Source organism: Pagrus major, chromosome 14, assembly GCF_040436345.1.
Source record: "Pagrus major chromosome 14, Pma_NU_1.0".
In the NCBI taxonomy this organism is placed as follows: Eukaryota; Metazoa; Chordata; class Actinopteri; order Spariformes; family Sparidae; genus Pagrus; species Pagrus major.
The window spans coordinates 17,464,594-17,485,279 of NC_133228.1; the positions used below are offsets into that span (position 1 = coordinate 17,464,594).

Below are 20,686 nucleotides of genomic sequence, written 5' to 3' on the forward strand. Positions count from 1 at the left end.
ATATATCCCCACCCCCATTGAAATGGCAGCGCTTGCATGGTGACATAATCCCAAAAAGCTCGATTTGGCTAACTTTATAAGTAGTGCTTCTTGTGCGCCTGGGTCTCAGCCTCAGCAGAAAAAAAGTCCAGTGGAAATGTTGCATTAAGCCACTTATCAGGGTTGAGCACATTCGGATAATCCTGCATGCTCAAAGTGGCTCCTGTTATGCAGCTGCTTGTGTAGTACTGTTAGCGCCAGAGTTTTCCCCTCTTTATTTGTGTGCATGCGAGTGCGTGCATGCACTGAGAATGCCGTGCGTGCGCAGCGTGGTATTTGATGTGGTGTGTATTTGCGAGAGTGAGACCTGACTTTTGGGGCAAGCTTGAGGTGTGTGCGTTCAAGTTGATGCAAAGCTTGCAGACCTAAGCGTCACCAGGTCCCATGGTTGAAAATCCAGATGGGGCTCCCTCCTTTCCCTCCTTCTCTTCCCTCTTTTCCTCTCAGTGTTGTGCTGTCCCAGCCTGAGGTTTTTTCCTTCCAGCACAGCTCTTTTCATTTATTGACAGCCGACTGTGATTACAGCCTGTTAAAAACACAACAGCAACTTAAGCATCTCTCTGACGCATACACTTGCACCTTCTTGTGCTTATTTTCTTAACCATCATTCCTCCCCCTTTCTTGTCATTCTTTACCTTTTCAAGGCTTAAAAATTTGAGCTCAACTGATACTTGATTTTATGGCCGATACCGATATTAGGGAGAGAAAAATTCTGATATCAATATACAGATATACACACAATTTTCTGCATTGATCCCTCAAAAGTAGTTATCAAACATTTGTGACAAAAATATGTACTGGAGGCAGGATATTTTACAGTTTCACAATAAACCTTATTCTCTAAAATGACATCAGTGCACTGAAACTAAAAACTCCACTGGGAATTTAATATTTATAAATAAACCAAGGCATCTTTTTCTCCATTACAATCCCTTAAATAACAGTTTTAATATTGGTGCATATTGGACAACAAATGGGCCGATACAGATATATGTATCTGTAATACTCCAATATCAGCTGATAATATTATAGTAGGCACCCGTAGTAAAAGTATTAACCTGAACATGAGTATAATATGTGACCTTTAAAATATTGAATCCCCTGTGATTACTGTTAGTCACGATGCAGCACAGTACAGCATCCTTACCATATCATCATATTTCAGCAATCAATCACAGAAACTCCCATTACACCTACAAACATGTGACAAATATGATTCCTTTGGCAGAGTAAACCAAATCTCTGCTTGTGGCCTCAGCAGAACAAAAACATTTCATCTCACGCTGCTCCTGCCGTCCTTGTCCTTATCACTCCCCCATTTTCTAATCCATCCTGCGCCTCTCCCCCTCTGCCTAACGCTCCTCTGGTGTAGAGTGGAGGGGCTCTTATAGATAGCTTTGCCTTATCAGGGGATCGGCTAGATGGCCCGAGGACAATGGTCCTGGAACTCCTCTAATCTAACATCGCTTGGTCAAAGTTTATAATCTGTCATCATCTCGCTTAATAGGGGGACTACTGGTGTTGTGCTCTCACAGCTTATGGCATACAGCATTGTATTTTGTGTGATTCAATCTCCTCCTTAAATCTTCTCTTTGTTTGCATTGGCTTTCTCATTTACTTATTTCATTTCACCTCATTTTGTGTCCTCAATATCTAACTTGAATTCTTCCTGTTTTTCATTGCTTTGTCTGTCCCCTATTCCTCAAATACAATGGCCCGGCTATGCCTGGCCATTAAACACACACTGAAAAATGTAACCAAGGCAAAAGGTTTTGTGTTTGTTTGCTTCATTTGAATGGCTTCACTATTCAATCATTCTGAATAGACGTGAAACTCTGTCATGTCTGGGCTACGAGGAAATGAAAAGCTTTCATGTGGGAGTGAGGATAAAATAATTTCCTTCGAAACAATAAGAATGGGTTACACGGGTTGCATGGTTACAAAACTTGATGAATTTGGGGGTGTTTTAAAAGCGGATTTTGCATAATGTTCTACGGCTGAGAGGATCCCAAACCAATTCTATTGCTGATAATATGATTGTTAGTCGAGATCCGGATACTATTAATGTACTTTATGGTGCAGCGGGATGTTTATTTTTGAATTGATCATACAGGCGGAATGAAAATGTTGTCTCATAAAGGACAGATACAATTTGTGTGTTGGTGTGCAGACACTACTGCTGACCAACTACTCCTATGATTTAATTTAGATTAAAATGTTCCTTTCCCCACCTCTATTTCTTCTTCTCCATAATCCTCACACGCACCACTGTGGCAGTTCTAGATACATTGTCTTTTGTATTAACAGTGGAGCCAACTGTGGCCTCCAAAAACCATAATCCATCCCCTGGTATCCTTTTATATTTTTCATCTCCTCCTTTTGAAATGCAGATGACACTTCCTGCTTAAACAATACACTACCACACATCGATTCTGCCTTGTCAAACGCCCCTCTCTTCCTCACATCACCATGTCCTCATCCTGTCCATCTAATGACAAGTCGGCGTTTGTTCCATGTCCTGGTTGGCGTCTCTTTCATGTCCCTGTAATAGGCCTGTCTGCATTGTCTCTGTTTGACTTGTGTCTACGCTATGACACTGTGATGTAGAGCCCGATCCCCACTTTTTTTTTTTCTCCCTTCCTGCCATCACACTTGTCTGACACTCTGACACGTAGCTCTTAAACTGCCGATCATGTGTATCGGTACGGCTGCATCCCTGCTGTTGGCGCTGTCTGCCTGCGTCTGGCCCACAAAGCAGGCTTTCCCCATCACATGTCTGTAGATATGCGCACACACACATGCACACACATGCACACACGCGCACACACGCGCACACACAGCTGAGTGACAAAATTATATCTTCAGGGTGGGTGGATTGGAGTCTGTCCTAAGGGGGCTGTTTTGAGAACACACAGTGTAGGGTCATTTGGGTTCTATCACTGTCGCCCCTCTCTCTCTCTTTCTCTCTCTCTTTGTGTGTGTTTGTGTGCGTTTGTGTGCGTGTACTGTCCCAAACACCCACAGTGTGTTAATACTGCTCCTCTAGGGAGATCTACAGTGCTGCCTGATGTGATTCACACCGACTGGGGGTGACCTTGACAACTGGGACAAACACACACAAACACACACAGACGAGTCCGAACACTCCCTACACTAATTATTACCATAACTGCTGTTGCCTTCAGTTCATCTCAGTACTCTTGCTGTGTTTTTTTGACCTCTTCTCCTGCTTACTTTGTCCCTTTTTAGGTCAATGTGACAGTTGACTACATCAGAGCAGCCACCGGTCCAGGAGAAAGCACGCCCGCCTTCGCAGAACGCACCTGTGCTACAGTCACAATCGGCGGCATGTAAGTAATGAGCCGCATTACACCAAACTGAATGGTCTACTTTTCGTTTCAGACTGTTTTATTCTCCTCGATGAGCTTCGACATGAATGAAGCATTCATTTCTGTATTTGTACCACACACTACTAAGCCTCCCGTAGGAGTTTGTTACAAATAAGCAGCCCTCACTGGCAGATCATACAGTATGTAATTTGTCAGCGTAAGAGACTTCACTATAACATTTCATTTTATTACACGGGTGGTCTCCCTGCGTACGACTTTAAAAGTTAGGAGATGACACAGCCATCATTTGTAAATGCTTAGAACTTGTAATCTCATCATGAATCACAAAGTAACCTGAAAGTGCCTCTTTTGTGTTTTAATTTCCATGAGAAGGGTCGTCTCCGCGCAAGCAATTATTCTACAAACACCGCTTTGAAGAAATCCGCTTTATCTGTTTGAAATGTGTATTTTCATACAGCACCACAGATATAAATGTTATTAAACGACTCAGAGGTTGATATTTAATAAAAAACGGATAGAGGGGCTTTATTTGCCACAGGACTTGAAATGAAGTCCGTTCTCACCAAACAAAACAAAACAAAACAATAGTTGGAAGCTGCACTTATCTCCTGGTTTTCTCTGTCTGCATAACTCTCTGCGGCACAAAGCAGTCGCATGCATACTTGAACACACGGATCCCTCTTTGCCTTCAAACCAACAGTCTTGCATCTGACAGCACATGTGTGCGCACAGAGGTCAGGACCCAACCTCATGACATGCCAATCACAACCCAGCGATAGTCCAGTACACCAGCCGATCTGCTCCACAGATAACAGTTGGCACGGCCTCCTGTGAATGCCGAGGTCAAGGGGTGATGCGGTCAGTGGGGTGGATGTTTTTGACCTTGTTTGACCTTGTCTAATTGTGTTGTTCCCAATTTCGCTGCTTGTTGTAAGAGAGAGGAAACGGGCTCAGCTTGAGACTGTAAGAGAATCTTTGGTGAAAGCAAGAATTAATGTTGTTTAAGTCTGTTTGCGCTTTTGATGTAAAACCTCATATGCTGCTGCCATGACTCTTAAGGTAAAAGAGATTTCGAATCATAATGGGAATACTCCTGGTAACAAAAAGGTTAATAAAGATAGAAACCTTTGCTAAAGGACCAACGGCAATATTTTGTAAAAAAAACCCTGAATCACTTAGCTCGGATACAATTTCATTTTCTTTTTTACATGATGTTATTCAAAGGTAGATACTTCTCTTTCATCTGTTTGATGCTTTCATATCTCATTATAACAACACTTTCACTAACATAAGGTTGAAAATCTAATTTACCTTTCGGGCCACAGACTAAAGAAATCGTCAGCTTGAGGTTATCCAAAAGTAGCAGTAGCAGTAAGTCCGACTGGCGGTAGATGTCGCTGTCAGGTAGATTTGGTTAATTTAAGATGCTAGCAAAGCAAGACAGCACCTCAAATAAGTGCAGCAGAACTGCAACATTGGTCAAACTTATGTGTTTAACCGTATATCTGTAAATGCTACAGTAATGGCTGAAAATGACAAAAGAAAATAAACAACTTCACATGTCTCCGGACTGCAAATCAACCGCCAATTGTCAACCTTATGTGAGTGTTGTTGTTGGTGTAACATAACAGTGATTTGGTCTATACTTAAAACTCTGTGGGGGGTGATGAAGTGAAGAAGCTTGGAGCAAACTGAATGTCCTCCCATGATATCCAACACTAAAAGTGTCTGAATCTAGAAAAAAATGAAAAACCTAAAGATTTACTTATAAAGTAAACTTCTGGCTCTTTCCTCTGATATTTCGACCTCAGTTTTTATCCAAATGTCGATAAAGGTGATGAAAAAAGTAAATTAAAACATTTTACTTGTGAGAACAAGGGCAATATGAGGACAGCCCCCCCCCCCCAGTTTTCCTTCCTGTCCCTTCATTTCTTTCTCCCACACTTCAACTGGAACACCAATGTCCAAGGGCTAGCCACTAAGTGCTGCATTAAGTACAACAATACTCCCCTCTTTCTGCCCTTCATCTTCTCTTCTGTACATCACTAACACAGCCAGGAAGTGGTTAGTCAAGTGTGCAATGTCAACATTTAAGTGACCTTTGTTCCTCAGCAGAGCCACCTTTGGGATTTGTCATGCCCTTGTTAGTTTATTTATTTATTTTTTTTGAGTTAGCTCACTTAGCATTCAGTGTCAAGGAGGGGGTTGCTTGTTGTTTTTATTAATCTCCCCTTCTTCTATCTCTTCCTTCAGTAACATAGCAGAGGCTCTGGTCAGTAAAGGCTTGGCCACAGTCATCAGATACAGACAGGACGACGACCAGCGCTCCTCCCACTACGACGAGCTGCTTGCCGCAGAAGCACGGTGAGGAGCACACACGTGCACACACATTCTTTCACACAAAACCCTTTCACATTCCTTCCATCTCCTTTTTACATGAACTTCCACAGCTACAGACCCGGTACAATGACGCTCTCAAACTGATGTTTATTCTCATAAAGACTTGTTCCTTCAAATAAGCACATGTATCTGCACACACTACACTCGATATCTCTCACACAAAGCCTTTTTAGGCACACTCACACAGCCATCCACGAGTTGTGCATGACCTTGACAAACGTTGCTCTTGGGAAGTGGAGAATTGAATATGACCTTGAGGCTTTTTGTTAAATATCAGATTGCTTTTACATTTGCTGTTAAAGGCAACATGGTGCAGGTGAATCGTGTTAATATTTTTCTGAATTTCTTTCAGCTGTGACACCATCGATAGATGTTGCTACGTTTTTCCCAGGTTTCATGTCATCGCTCTCACACATGTATTGGCAGCTTTTTTTTCTTTCTTTCACATACATGCTCGGACACACATACACCTTCCCAAGTGCCGGATGCTAAATCAGAGGCTCTCTTTACACAGGACCTATGAATATAATTATATGGAGGTGCAGTGGAGAGATTTAGTACGAGCTTTATTACTCTGCCATAGATTAAGATCTGCTGGCTATAGGTAGAGCAGATGCAGCCACAGCCTCTTTTTATAGGACTAACTCTTTCACTCCCCTTTCTCTCCTGCAGTGTCACTGCCCACCCGCCCTCTTTTTCTTTCGCACATTTTGTCCTTCTTTCTCCACCTTAGCTGTTTTCAGTTTTGTCCTTCTTTGGCCTTGCTCTTCTGTGTCTTCTATTCTCCCATTTCTCTTTCTCCCCCCTCTAGCTTCTCTCTCTTGCCCTCCCTCCCTCCCCCCCCCTCTCTCCCCCTCTCTCTCCCTTTCTCTCTGTGTCCCTGGTGGGGTCTTATTAGAGTTGATGAGAGGTTTCTGTCTCTAGCCTTGGTTTTATTTTTAGTTCCCAGTGCACGAGGCTGATTGCCCCACAGCCTTCAAGAAAACTCCTCCTGGCTATTAAATGCACATATACTGTATACATGCTTGCATCTTGGAGGTCTTTATCTTGAAAGCAGTGATCTCCCGGTGACCCGTAGGTGGCATAATTCCACTCCACAGCCGCAGCCTCAATGGTCATCTAATTCGGCCTTGAGGCTTTTCACAGCAGTGATCACCATAACCAGTCATTGTCGCTAAACCCCTAGCTGGCTGTAAAGAAGCTACCCTGGTCTCTCGGGTTTCTCCTCATCCCTCCATTCTATCAATTTCTCTTTCTCAACTAGCATTTCCACTTATCACAATCCTATAGATTATCTGTGTGGTAAAAAAAATCTCCCTCTAGTGCTTCCAGTTGAGCCATAATGGCAGTTCATGGAAGAGAAACTGGTATGAATTTACATCCTACTTCACAAAGCCACAATGCCTCCCTCTTTGTATCTCCAGTGATTACTCAAAGAGCTCCCATTTCTCCATGTCTGTTTAAGCCTCTGGCTTTATGCTTTTTTCTCTGTGTATTATGACTGTGCTCTAGCTCTGTTAGTGACATGTGTGTTTGTGGTTTCACTGAATTGTAGGGCCATTAAGAATGGGAAGGGGCTGCACAGCAAGAAGGAGGTCCCCATCCACAGAGTGGCTGATATCTCTGGGGTAGGTATCTTTTTTTTTTTTTTTTTGTTGTTTTTGTTGTTGTGTGGTTATCCTATACACAAGGGTATTAGGACAAGCATCTCTCAAAATGCATTGATATAATTGAATATTCTTAACTGTGGACTCATTTACACACAACCCCCATGACACTCTGAGGTGCCGTCAATGCCCAAGAGCCACTGACTTGTTCTATCACAACCCCCCCCCAAATCCCCGATCCTCACAGCCGGTTTCCTCATCTTAAAGAAACTTAAGAGGCCTCTAAAAATAATCAGCGCCATTAATAAAACCATCAGCAGTGCTTGGTCCTTGCTTGTTTACGTGTGCCCAGGGGCTTGATAGAGGCATCATTTGGCTAATGAAGCCTGATTGGGAGTGCTCACCAAATGAACATTAGCGTGGGGAACCCATAAAACCTCTCAGTAACGAGTAATGGACGATTGGTAGACATTCCTTTTTTTAAAGCATGTTTTTGTTCTCACTACCCCGGAAGCGTGTTTTTAAATTTGATCCCTATGATGTCTCTTATGTCTTATGATTACTTATTCAATCAGACATGTTTTAGTTGCATTTTTGATTTAGAGACTGTTATTTTCTAAAAAGGAATTTCCTTTTTCCAGTTTTTTTTTCCTTTTCTGACTGCCAATCCATCTCTTGAGCGTCTCCTACATACCACAAGAGATGTAGTCCTATATGACCACAGGCTGTCACAGTGCACTACTACGCCCAAGTGCAGGCTTTATTAACTCACTGTACGCTGCAGTGCTGTAGCTGTCCAAAGTATTCAATCTGAGTGGCTGTGTTTGATGAGCTCACATGGAGAGCAGAGCAGTGGAAAGTGCGATCAAGTGAAATGTGTGCCCATGGCACTGATACGAAGATTGAATGATGGCACTGCGATGGTCACTGTCTCATGCTAGGTAGTGTTCTTACTGTTGGCTTATTTTTAACACTGCATTATTCTCAAACCACCCAAGAGGAAAATTGAGGTCAGTCATTCAGGTGATGAAGTCACCCTTTTGTACCTAGGGGAAAAATGTGACAATGTATTGCATAACTTTACTGCAGATTAGATCTTTTCATTTTTTTTACTGTGTGTCTTTTCATTAGATTTTTTTCTGTTTCCCCCAATTTGGAATAGCTGATTTGCAGTTTACTGTGACCTTCATTCCAGCTGCTTTTTCTACCTGACAGACACCTCTGTAGTTGAACCAGTCCTATTAATGATCCTTGGAACCTTTTGTGCGATCTAGCAAACCAGTCCAAGTTTCTACATGGTCCCTTACTGATATCCCTCCTAAACACAAATCAAAAGTCTTGCCTATTTGATTCGTAGCTTTTTTTAAAAAAAAAATCACACAACTCAAAATGTCAAACCACTTTCATCGGAATAGTTCTAGTGTCTTTATATATCTCTGGTCTTGTCGACTAGACGTCTCATTATACATTTCAGTAAGCCATTACATGGCCCTCTGTGAACTTCAGAAACATTAGGACCTCATTGTCTCTCTCACTTCAGCTCCCTTGTTGTACTTGTACTTGTGTGCTCTAGAGAGACATTTGGTTAATTTAATCAAGCCCTCTTTTTCCGTGTTAACCTTTTTTTTGTAGCTCAGAGTGGTCCACCAGATCCGGTGGTCCTGGATGAGCTCTGCAAGATGCTTTTTAAAAAGTGTCACGACCTTGCATTTGAACGGAGGCATTCAGCCAAGTCATTAAAGCTCTTTAACACCAACAGGACTTTAGAGTCTAGCTAATAAGTCGGACATTGCCTCTGCATAACTACTCTCAGATGTGATGCTGTTCCACATTGTCATCATCGTAACCTCCCTCCGTCTTATTGTGTCAGCAGGACAGATAAACTATTGGACCCTGTAAAAATAATTATGACAGGGAATTGTTGTGCTGACTGAGCAGCCCTGTGCTATTACATCAGGGGCTTTACTGCATTTTATACTTATAAACCCACCGAACTTAACAGGCTAAATTGACCGCTCTGTGTGCAGCAATGACTTGGGAGTAGTTTGAGGGGGAGGTGCTCAATAATTAATTTTGTTTAATAACAAATGAGAAACGGCAATATATGTCACATCCCACTTCCAACTGGAGATTCCACGTCTCACTTATTAAAAACTGTCCCAGTAACCCAGCGATGGCCATGGTGGTCTTTTACATTTGATCACCATTGTGCTGTGTCATGCATGTGTGTGACATCAGCGCTGTGAAGCCCCTCTAAACGCACCCTTATTAGCGCCACCGTGTCAGTAGTTTAGGTCAGCGCCATTACATGCAGCTGCGGCTCCCTCCCTCTCTTAGCATTTCTGGCAGGTCCCAATAAGGACACACTAACACACACACACACACACACACACACACACACACACACACACACACACACACACACACACACACACACACACACACAGGATTCTCAGCACAGTCCAGGATCGTTGCCAGTCAGTGCCGGTAGGCGTGTGTGCACGCGCATGCACCAGTTGTTTGGCTAGGCTAATGTAATGAGCATTCTAAAGGACTAAAATAGCAACATTGCCTTCCCCCCCCCTCTGCATTCTTCCTCTCCCCTTCCCTTATTATCTTTTCTCCTCTGTGATACACACCCACACACAGCTGTACACGTGCACAAGCGTACAACCCCCCCCCCCCCCAACACACATGGAAACACACACTTCTATACGTCAGCATCCTTTAGCTTGGCGGTAAAGGTTTGCCGAAAGGGATTATGTACATTGAGTGGGATGCAGTCACAAATAGAGCTGAGATAGGTTTATAAACATATAGTGTAGGAGATGAACAGAGGTGGTGGGAGGATAGTGGATAAAACACTTGACTCACCTCATACCTCTAAAGGTTGCATAATGAGGTCCTCTCTCATGTCTCTCCGTTTTTTTTTTTTCTGAACCAAGTTAGACTGCACAGCCCACTCACTGCAGGTGCTGCAAATGTGTTTGTGTGAACGACAGAATGTTTGGCTCTGTTGTCTCCCACTCAAGGGGCTATTTTGGACTGCAGCGGGCGGAGTTCAGGTGCTACATCTTATGGCTAAAGCACATACCCTTTACTCACAGCTACATGCGTTTGAGTCCTACTGATGACGATGTGTGTCACATGATGTACCGAGTCCATCTTTTCTTGTGTAGCAATCCTCTCAACCAGGAAAGAAAATACAGACTCATTTAACACATGTCTGACAATGTTTTTCTTAATTTTTTATTTTTTTTTTCTCCTCCTCATCAGCTTGAGCACTGACATCTTGGGATGGGCATTTTAATTGATTTCCATATTCAAGTACTCATAAAAAAACCAACAAACAAAAAAACCTAGCTTTCTATCACTGCAATTTTGGTACTATCTGCAAATAAATAATTTTAAACTTTCGTGTACTCGGAGCACCTCCACTTTTATGCCGACAAAAATCCATCAAAAACGTGTCATCTGGCAGCTGGGGGCTGTTGCATCAACTAAAGATTGTTGTTCCATGTTTTCTAAGTACGCATCCATGGACACAGAGTGTAAACTAAACTATAAACCAAGATTTTGTTACTACGCAGCCTATTTCTCACCTGAAATGCTTTCAGAAACATATTTAACATACTGTTTTGAGAGAGATTGTGAATCGGGAGTTTCCACCATATTGTTTATGTCCTGTGAAAATAGAGCTTTGACAGTATTTTCGACACTTTGTTTTCAAAAAACTTTCTAACAACTCTCTTATACCTGCTGGTCGCCATTCTGACTGTTAGGTTTGATCAAGTAATGTCTTATCTTTTAATATAGAACATAGTCATTTTACTTTAATATTTCTTATATAAAAAAACGTGCTTACTCTATGTCTAACAAATACTGACATCCAAATCGATCCCTGAGTATACGACTCTTCATGCCCATCACTACTCGCATCTACTCGCAGTAGAAGATGGAGAATGCTTTCTTGTTTGAACTCCCATCATTTCCTCCCAGCCTTCGCTCCTACACCCATGACCCACGCTGCAACTCACACACATGCTACACACTGACTGAGTGGTCTGTTGTGCCTACACGCTCCTGCCTGGAGTAGGCGCGTATTAAATTATTTTTTTATCGTTTATGAATCTTCCCCAGCCACTGCACCACCAGCCCTGCTTGAATACACATGATTTAACTCCGCTTGTAATTTTGGCCCGGGCACAACAATAAGCTCGTGACTCACCCTTTTGCAGACAGAGATGGAGGCAAGGAGGGGAGAGAATTATTTTTGATTGCACGAGTTTCCAGACGTGTCACGGAGAAGCGGAGCGGACTTCATTAGACCAGGCCGAGATTTAAAGATGTCTGGAAAAAGCCCACAGATTCTGCCGTCAATAAACCCATTTAGTCTGTCTTGTCTATTTTGGTTACTTTTCATTTGGCTGAGATTTTTCATGCTGCATCCAGTATGATTTTGTCACACTTTTTGTAACAGATATTTCAATGGTTTATTTCAATGAGGCAGTTAACTTGAAATAAATTGGTATGAAAAGGCTCACAATTTTGTTCTTTACATAATGCATCAGATATCATAACGGGTCCTCTTTGATAGAGTATAACCGTTATGTTAACAAATACTGAACAGCTGTATCCTTAGACTTGGATCAGCTAATTTTTACATATCATCAAATGGTTTAGATCACTGTCAAACCTAATGTCTTCTTTTCGTCCATTAGGAGACACAGAAAGCCAAGCAGTTCCTGCCCTTCCTGCAGAGGGCTGGCCGGTCAGAAGCCGTGGTAGAATACGTCTTCAGCGGCTCCCGCCTCAAGCTGTACATGCCCAAAGAAACCTGCCTCATCACATTCCTCCTTGCCGGTGGGTAGAGCTCTTTCCCTTCCTGGTGCGAAGGTCGCTTCCTTCAGTGTCCTTTAACCAGCTCACTTCTGTGTCAGCACAGGCATTAGCTGCTGCCACGCGAAAGTTAATTGGCATATCCTGAGAGTGTTTGTGTGTATCGGAGCAAAGACATATTTGCCAAATTGAGACTCCTGCGAGCTCAGAGATCAGAGTTTAAGCCCTTCTCGCACCTCTCAGCAGGCAACGCGACAGGGCAGAGGGCGTAGCTGGGTATGTTGCACCAACCACAGTCCACCCTCTTTCAAAACGCAGGGGTTGGCATGAAGCATGTGTCCCCTTTGACCTCACCTTCCCCTCTGTGGCTCTCTGCCAAGTTTGAGATAGACTCGCGCTCTGCTCTCAATGTCTTTTCTGTTTTACCGCAGCAGTCATCTTCATTAGTAACTGGCCACCGTGTCGAGGTAAAGGGAGGGTTTAACTCCAGTGGATGGGCAGGTATTGTTAGGATTTTAACAATATATGAACTTGGTAGAAGAAATGTATTTTTTGCTTTTTTCTATCCCTCTTTTGAACAAAGTTTCTGACAAGGTCACATTGTGAAAACTTTGGTGTTGAATGCCAAAAGGTCCAACTTTCTTTCCGTCAACACAGTCAGTTTATCCTTCCTGGTTTGTTTGTTTTTCTACCTGATGAGTACAGGGGCACAGAGGACAGATAATGAATTGGAAAGATAAAGAGCTACAACCTTAAGTTGATTAATCAATTAGTCACTAAACAGTAATTAATAAGCAACTACGATAAGAATCAATTAATCCTTCTTAGTTCAAAGCAAAAAAGGTCAAACGTTCACTTGCCCCAGCCTTTCAAATGTTGAACGAATCACCCGGCGTTGTTGGATATTGTATTGGTCATTTCCTCCCATTTTCCTTTTATTTTATAGACAAATCGATTAATAGAGAAAATAATTGGCAGAGAAATAGATAATGAAAATAATCCATTCAAGAAGGGATCTATTCTTTTAGCTTTCCCCTTCAGCATGAGAAAACAACAGTAGTTTCGGGCAAGATGCAGATAGGATGAAATACGGACTGTTTGATAGCAGGTCTAGTCATTTATTTCCGCTCCCCGACTGTCTTGACAGTTTGCGCCAGTAATAAAAACACTGAGACTGTATCTTTGGCAGCCACCAATGATTTGCACGTCCTTCCAGATCATGGGAATAGCGAGAATGCTTATCCCTTCCACAGCAGATGATACTCTTTGTTATAGTTGCAATAAAAATCCGCTTCAATCCATCTCCATTTCATTGCGACACTTGCCAGCCATACAGTTCCTCCCCATATCCAGTTGGACTAACTCCATATATTTCTGACAAACACTCAAATTCAGTTTAATTACGCGTGGCTAAATCGTCGATGCATTAATTAATTTTGCAATTTGCTTCTGATTGTCTTTGCTATCCACTGATGGTTTTTGTAATTAAATTTTTTTTGTCCACTGCCTGCTACAAGATGTATTGACATGACCCATGCCAATAAGCAATCTGCATATAGGACCGTATAAGTTTTCTCTCTTTTTTTTTTTTGTAGCGCTGGTTTGCGCTTGACAATTCTCCCTTAATGAGATGTCAGGTATGTGCGAGATGGTGTTTACATAGTCAGCCTGCTTTCAGATTTTATTCAATCAAAGTTTATTAGCAAATCGTAAGAAGCACATTAGAGCTGATGGCCCCTGAGCGTATTTGATTAAAGTCGTCCCCAGAAGAAGAGATTCATCTGCTGGAAATGAGACGACAAGTATTGTCTTTAATACACACATTAGGCTGGATTAGCTCTGATTGATACAAATGATCCCCTTTCCAATTTTGTGCATTTTTAACTCCTATTCCAATACGAGTTCTTTGTATCACTTGATGAGCTCCCCTGTGTATTTCTCCCTACAGGTATGTGAGTGCTTTACCAGTTGTATTGTTTCCTCCCTCTTGTTTTTGTTCTTTCAGAGATAGGATGTTTATGAGATAAAATATTGCGTCTGGTGGGTCGCGGCCTCTGTGTTTCTGTGCATGTATGCTGTTGTACGCATGGTTTTCTTCGCACGACAAGTGATGTTAAACCTTTAACCACACATGAAATGAAGCCCTCAGGCACAAACAGGCCCTTATTATCTCTCCAACTCTAATCTCAGAGCGCTCTCCCTATCTCTTTCCACTTTTCTCTTCCCCGTCAAAGTTATCTTTCCATGTTCTGTTCACCCATCTGCACCATGGGCTGTGTTTTGAAATGACACATACATGATAAATTGGCTGCCCCAAGCCTCTTGTGTTTATCTGTATATAAAGCAGCAGAAACCCTTTGGACCTTGTCTTCTTTAAACTATCACATAGTGTTGAAAGATAATGAGGTGGGTTGAGAGCTGACCTTAGATATTTTTGAAATGCTCTTATTTTGAAAGTTAAACAGGCCTCATTATAAAGATAGCAGCATTGGAAATAGCCTATATATGTTATATTGAATTTATTACTTACAAAATGCATCAAAATAGTTGCTAAAAGCCTTCAAAATACATAATGCATAATAGCCATTGTTGTAATGTATGATCTTAGTCCCTTTTTACAAGCTCAAGTAAGTAGTAGTTTTGCAATTTATTTTGTATTAAAGGTCAGAAAATGTTTTCCACAAGCTGAGCTCAGTCTCTGAGTAAATATTGACAACATGCAGACAAATGGAGAATGTATTCAAAGGCTGCTGTTAAAACAAGTCTTGCATTAGTCATCCGTTTCATTAGCCGCGTTCTCTTCACACTGTATTCATCATGGCCAAATTTTTATTCTTAAACAATGTCGTGGGAGGCCATTGAAGAACAAATTGTTTACAGTAGAGCTGCGAATGAAATAATCCCAAGGCGGTACGTGATGTAACAGTGAATCAAAATTATAATACTAAAAAAAAAAAACACACTACAGGCATCTCTGAATCTGAACTACCAGCTTTGCTTAGCCAGCAGCATTTCTCCCCTTGCTTTAGATGTGTTATTTGTCCTGATTTAAACTGAACCCCCCCTCATTGGAAAGACTTATTTCTCCAGTGAGGCACCTCAAAGCCTCCGCATCTTCCCCGCACATAGTCTCCTTCCTTTCCCAGAGTTTTCCTTGATTTATAAAGACAGTGCTTTAAGAAAAAGTGAGGAAACAAAGGGTAGCGAGGGAAGCCCGTGCTTCAAAGAGGGCCGGAGGTGCTTCAGGAGTTGAAGGGAAGTTACCTTCCCTCTCCTCCCACATCACCTTTCCTTTCTTCTCCTCTCACTTGCTGGCCTGCGTGGTGTCACTTCCGTATGCAAGTTTGATAAAGGGTAAAGGAGTCATCCGGTTTCTGAAGATGGAAAGAAGGCCCTTCCACACAGGAAAGGGATTTCAGAGCATAGTGGAGGGGGGTAGAATGATGATGAAAGGAGGAGGAGGTGAAGTAAGAGCTGTGGAGGCAGAAAGGACAGGGGAGGGTAAAGGGAAGACAAAAAAAGTACAATTGATGTGCAGTACGTGGGTATAAAGGCCTGTTGCAGCCAAGGGAGACCAAGAAGTGAAAAGGCTGTAAAAGTTTACTAGCTTCAATAGCTTGCACAGAGTTTCAGACAGAGGCCACAGCAGGTGAAGTGTACTTTCAAAGTTACTCAGAAAGGTATGTCGAGCAGCAGTCTGTCAAAAAGATGAAACACCCATCACTCGGACACAAAGATTTACAGTGTCAGCAAGACGCATTAGCCATCACAGTGTGTGGCTTAGTGCCATTTGTCTGATTTTTGATATGAGTGTGTGTATGGTTGTGTCTGTCTGTGTGTACATCTGTGTGCTGGTACGCTTCCTGCAGTGTGTGAGTGCAGGAGAGGGAAAGTCGGTGAAGTGGAGCAGAAAATTTGTCAACTTGTTCGCTAAAAATATATGTCTGTCTGGAAAAAAAAAACCAAGTTTAGCATAGTAGCGAGTCGGTCAGGAAAAGTCTGCAAATAAAATGTTACTGCGCTCTGCTATGACCTCAGTATCGGTGTCCTTGTGTGTGACTGCAGCGCTGCATCTCATTGAGATTCACATATCTATTAGCAACCAGGGGGCCAGGTTGTTTTGAGGCCTTGAGACACATTTTAAGGCCCGCCACATGATAAAGTTGCCTGTAAGGAGAAATGATAGCTTCATCAAGTCATTAAAACATTATTGCCGTTACATTTACTACACTGTAAGATGTAATCTTGAATCTAAACATGGGCTATGAGCTGCATCAGCCTACAACAAAGCAACCATCTGCCATACCTGCTGTTACTGGAGGGGGGAAAGTTCTCACATCTAACCTATAACTAATACTTTGCTGTTTGAGTTTGCTGTTCTTGAGAAATAATGAAATGTGAATTTCATTATTGATTCTAATGCTGCTCTCTAGTGAAGGTTACATCAGACATGTTCTTCAGTGAATTGGGGCCTGCAAGAAAACTGTTTATTATGACCTCCGCCGAGGAGGTAATGTTTTCACCTGTGTCTGTTGTTTTATTTGTTGGTTGGTTTGTCAGCAAGGTTAAACAAAAATTACTGAACAGATTTCCATTGGACCCAAGGTTTCCCAGCAGAACTTCCTGTCATACGGACATAATCGTGTTATTTACTGCACCAGTTACTCACTTTAATGTTGTGCCTTATTGGTGTATATACTGTACATAACAGACCATGCTACTGGGTAGTTTTCTATGCCTTGGACAATATCCTTGAAACTAGCAGACATAATGAAAGTCATTACATTCCTCATTCATGCTTTGCTTTTGCAAATCAAATATTAGAAATCTGGTTGTTTCAAACCATTCCTTTCTGCACTTTTGTGTGCTTCGGACGAATGGAAGTAGCGTTGCCGAAGCCTCGCCTGAGGTAATGAGGCCTCACATTAGAGATCCATGTTGAGATAATGGTGAGATGGAGGGATGGATTGAAAGGATAAAAGAGAGGGCTAGTCACACAATCCTAGGATTTTCCCTAACAGCACTCGCTCTTTGTCTGCCTCCCATTTGCTGCTCTACCTCCATCACTCCGCTCTAACCTCCACATGCACCTTTAACTCACTGTTGAACTTCTTGCTCGGATATTCAAAGAGGTGGAACAAATTTAGTATTTAATGATATGGGTGATGGAGGAACAACCGTATTAGAGCTAGAATCACACACAAATATGCACACTTTCACTCCCTCCTCCAGCTTTTAGGTCTTTATTTGTTTGCCTGTCGCAGCGCTAATTACACCCTGTCAACAGCCTGTCAAAAATCAAGAATTAGTAACTTAATTACATTAAAAAGATAGACACTAATGGCATTCATACTGAGCTGACTGTAGTCAGTATCCATGTATACCTGCAGACATACCAAACTGAGAGCACAAAGCATCTGGCAGGTTATGAGCATAAAGTCAGAGGCTAATCAATATGCACATTATTAGTATAGGAAATTGCGACGTGATGCATGTTTGTATAAATTGCAGCAATAACATTAATGCACAGCAGCCACACGTCACCACATTTCTCCCTACAGACCCCATTTCTCCGAGATGAAGCTCATTATCTCGGCATGGTTGGAAGAGGAAGAGAGGTCGACTCGATCCTGTTCCGGCTGTATGTCGGACCGACCGAAAACACATTCAGTTACATCGTATGAAAAATGTATTAGAAAAGAAACTGCCGCGCCGGGAAATGAATGCATATGAATTCATCCAATTAGTGCTGGTTTCTGAGAAGAATTACAACTAGTGTGAAAATCAGTCCTCGCTGAAAACATCCATTCTGTATGTGTTGCTTGTGTATTTGCATGGCACTTACTGACATTGTTTCTATAAGTGCATCTTTATGGCTAGGTGTATTGGACACCTGTTGGATAATATGGCAGCTCAATTATGGCCAACAGTTAAAAGGAATAATTTGACATCTTCAGAAATAAACATTTGCTTTTTTGCTTGAGAGTCAGATGATTGACGCTGATGTCTTATCTGCTGGAGCCAGGAGGTTAGCTTAGCTTAGCACTGGCACTGTCCAAAATCCACCTAGCAGTTCCTCTTAAGCTCACATTGTCTTAATCTATATAATCCATTTTAAAGCTTTAGATCAAAGGGAAAATTCACCCAAAAATGAAAATCTTCTCACCCTCATGCTAAAGGAGGTCGGGGGACTTTTTGTAGGCCACTAAACATTTCCTGGAGCCTTCACAGCAAAACTAAGTTAACTTGGGACTTGTTTCAAAATGTAAACAAAACCAACAGAAAAAAATAAAAAACTTAAAATGGCACCATTAAGGTTGTCCAGCACGTGCATGATGCTGTACACCAGTGCCTTGTTCGTGTGTGTGTATGATGCCATTAGTAATCACTGTATGTCTTGTTTGTCTCTGAGATCAGATAAGATGAATATCCTGCTGTTAGACCCAGATGTTTATCTCAGTGCCAGGAGTGAGTTATGTGTCATGGTGCAGGTTAAAATTGGTCGTTGTAATTGACTCCTTGGCGTTGTTTGAATGCTGCAGGGAGGAGGGGTGTGTGTGTGTGTGTGTGTGTGTGTTTCAGGAAGTGCAGTTAGGAAAGTCGTAGGTCATCTGAGGAGAGTGTTCCCATGTGCATTTGGGCTTATTTCTTTGACTTGTTTTATTGGACTTTATATATAGTGTATTTGACCTGTTATAACCCCATTTTGGTATATTTGGGATGTTTTTGTCTTAGGAGAGCTTGGCCTGGGTCATGAATTATTGCTGACATGGGCCTGAAAACCCTTTTGATACACTCTACAGGATGTGCTGCTCAATTAAACTTGACTTCTCTCTGTGTTGCATCCCTGTGTAGTCTTTTCTGTGGCATTTGTTAGAAAAACACGATTCCAGTCCTTATCATAGCTCCGGCCAACCCATCTCCCTCTCTGCAATTACCTCATACACCATTTTTGCAGCGTGCAGTATTTACCTCTCCCATTATCTTTCCTCTCTCGTCTCTCCCTCTTCCTCTTATACCGCATCCTCCTCTTTTCTTTCTTCTGGCAAGGCTGAAGCCACAGTATCCCACGTGGAAGCCCTGTCCTGGTCCACTTCTATAAATACTTTCAGATGATCTTGGCCATCAGTGTCTCCTCCTCCTTCCCCTCCTCCTTAGTCTCTCGGCTCCTCCTTTTATTATGTTTTATTAAATGTTCGAATACAGCAGGGTATATAACAGAATATCTACAATAAGATAACTCTCATTATAGTCTGATATAACATTTACGATAACATTTTCTGTACATTTTTTGTCAGTTATTAAAGTACTAAAGCAGTTCTTTATTGAATCAGTTTGTTACTGCGAGGCTTGTTCTTTATCTCAATTCTTTCTTATTTATTGTGTGCACAAATCTTTTCTATAGCTCCTTGGCATTTTACATTCCCCACTTTGCAAAATATTACAACTAGAGTGAAAAGGTGCAAAAAGTTCAGCACAAAATGGAAATTTGCATGACTAATTTGTTCTAATGCTCCCCGCGGTCTTCTGAAGACCTTTATGTCTTACAGACGGTTGACTCAACAGTTCTTCATAACTGTGGTGCTGACTGTCCTGTGAACTCATTTTTGCCTTTCCTGGGTCATTTTCTCTCCTCTGCCAGTGTGAATACGCTGATGTGTCCTGTTCTTGTTCTCATAAATGGGACAGACATGGGCGGCAGAGGTTTCCGTAGGGAACAGAAAGTACAAAACAAAAACAGCTGAAAAAAAAAGCCAGGAGTTCTTTTGGATAGTTATGAAACCATGCAAGGAAACTAATGTTTATCAGTTAAGTTAGCTGGTGGTCTGGTGGTATTTTTGTAACCACCTGGGACTGATGGTTACTTAATCTAGATCGTTTTAATTACTGTTAATGAACTACAAAGGACAAAACATGTAGAGCACAAAAAGTTACTCAGTTACACATCCAGTTATGTATTTGAAGAGGCTTGAAATAAAACCCCTACAAGAATTTTGCATCAGGAATTCAATAAAAAGTGAACAATAATGATACAAATGTGGCTTGTAGAACTGATCTAAAGAGATATCCTCTGCTAGAACTTTCAGAGAAAACGACAGCCAAGGTTCAGACACCAGGTACCACCAGTCCCCGATTAATGTCACAGTCGAGCTCTGCCGTTTTGACAAGTTTAAAGGTGTAATAATGTGAAATTAAATGTCATCCACTAATCTAAGAAACACATCAACTGATGTTATCTTAGGTACACACATCTGTGTTAAGCACTCTATTTTTTCTACCACTATGTCCCATCGGAGCCAGAGCTCAGCAGCATTCCCTCGAGCGATAAGTCTGGGAAGCACTTTTTTATATATACCTGAATACATCACCAGTCCAAGGAAACCAAGTGGAACTTTGCCGAACCTCCATTGAAAACATGGCAATTTCAAAGCCACGATCATCATCTTGCGA

General features: G+C 41.9%; 1 protein-coding gene across 1 annotated transcript in view; it reads left to right on the forward strand.

Annotated features, from left to right (window-relative positions):
• snd1 (staphylococcal nuclease and tudor domain containing 1) overlaps positions 1 to 20,686 on the forward strand; it is a 174,947-nt gene that overhangs the window by 33,806 nt on the left and 120,455 nt on the right. The window contains exons 12-15 of the mRNA XM_073480269.1: positions 3,289 to 3,389; positions 5,643 to 5,753; positions 7,345 to 7,417; positions 12,118 to 12,259. Of these exons, the coding sequence (XP_073336370.1) occupies positions 3,289 to 3,389; positions 5,643 to 5,753; positions 7,345 to 7,417; positions 12,118 to 12,259 (427 nt within the window). The remainder of the gene's footprint in view (positions 1 to 3,288; positions 3,390 to 5,642; positions 5,754 to 7,344; positions 7,418 to 12,117; positions 12,260 to 20,686) is intronic.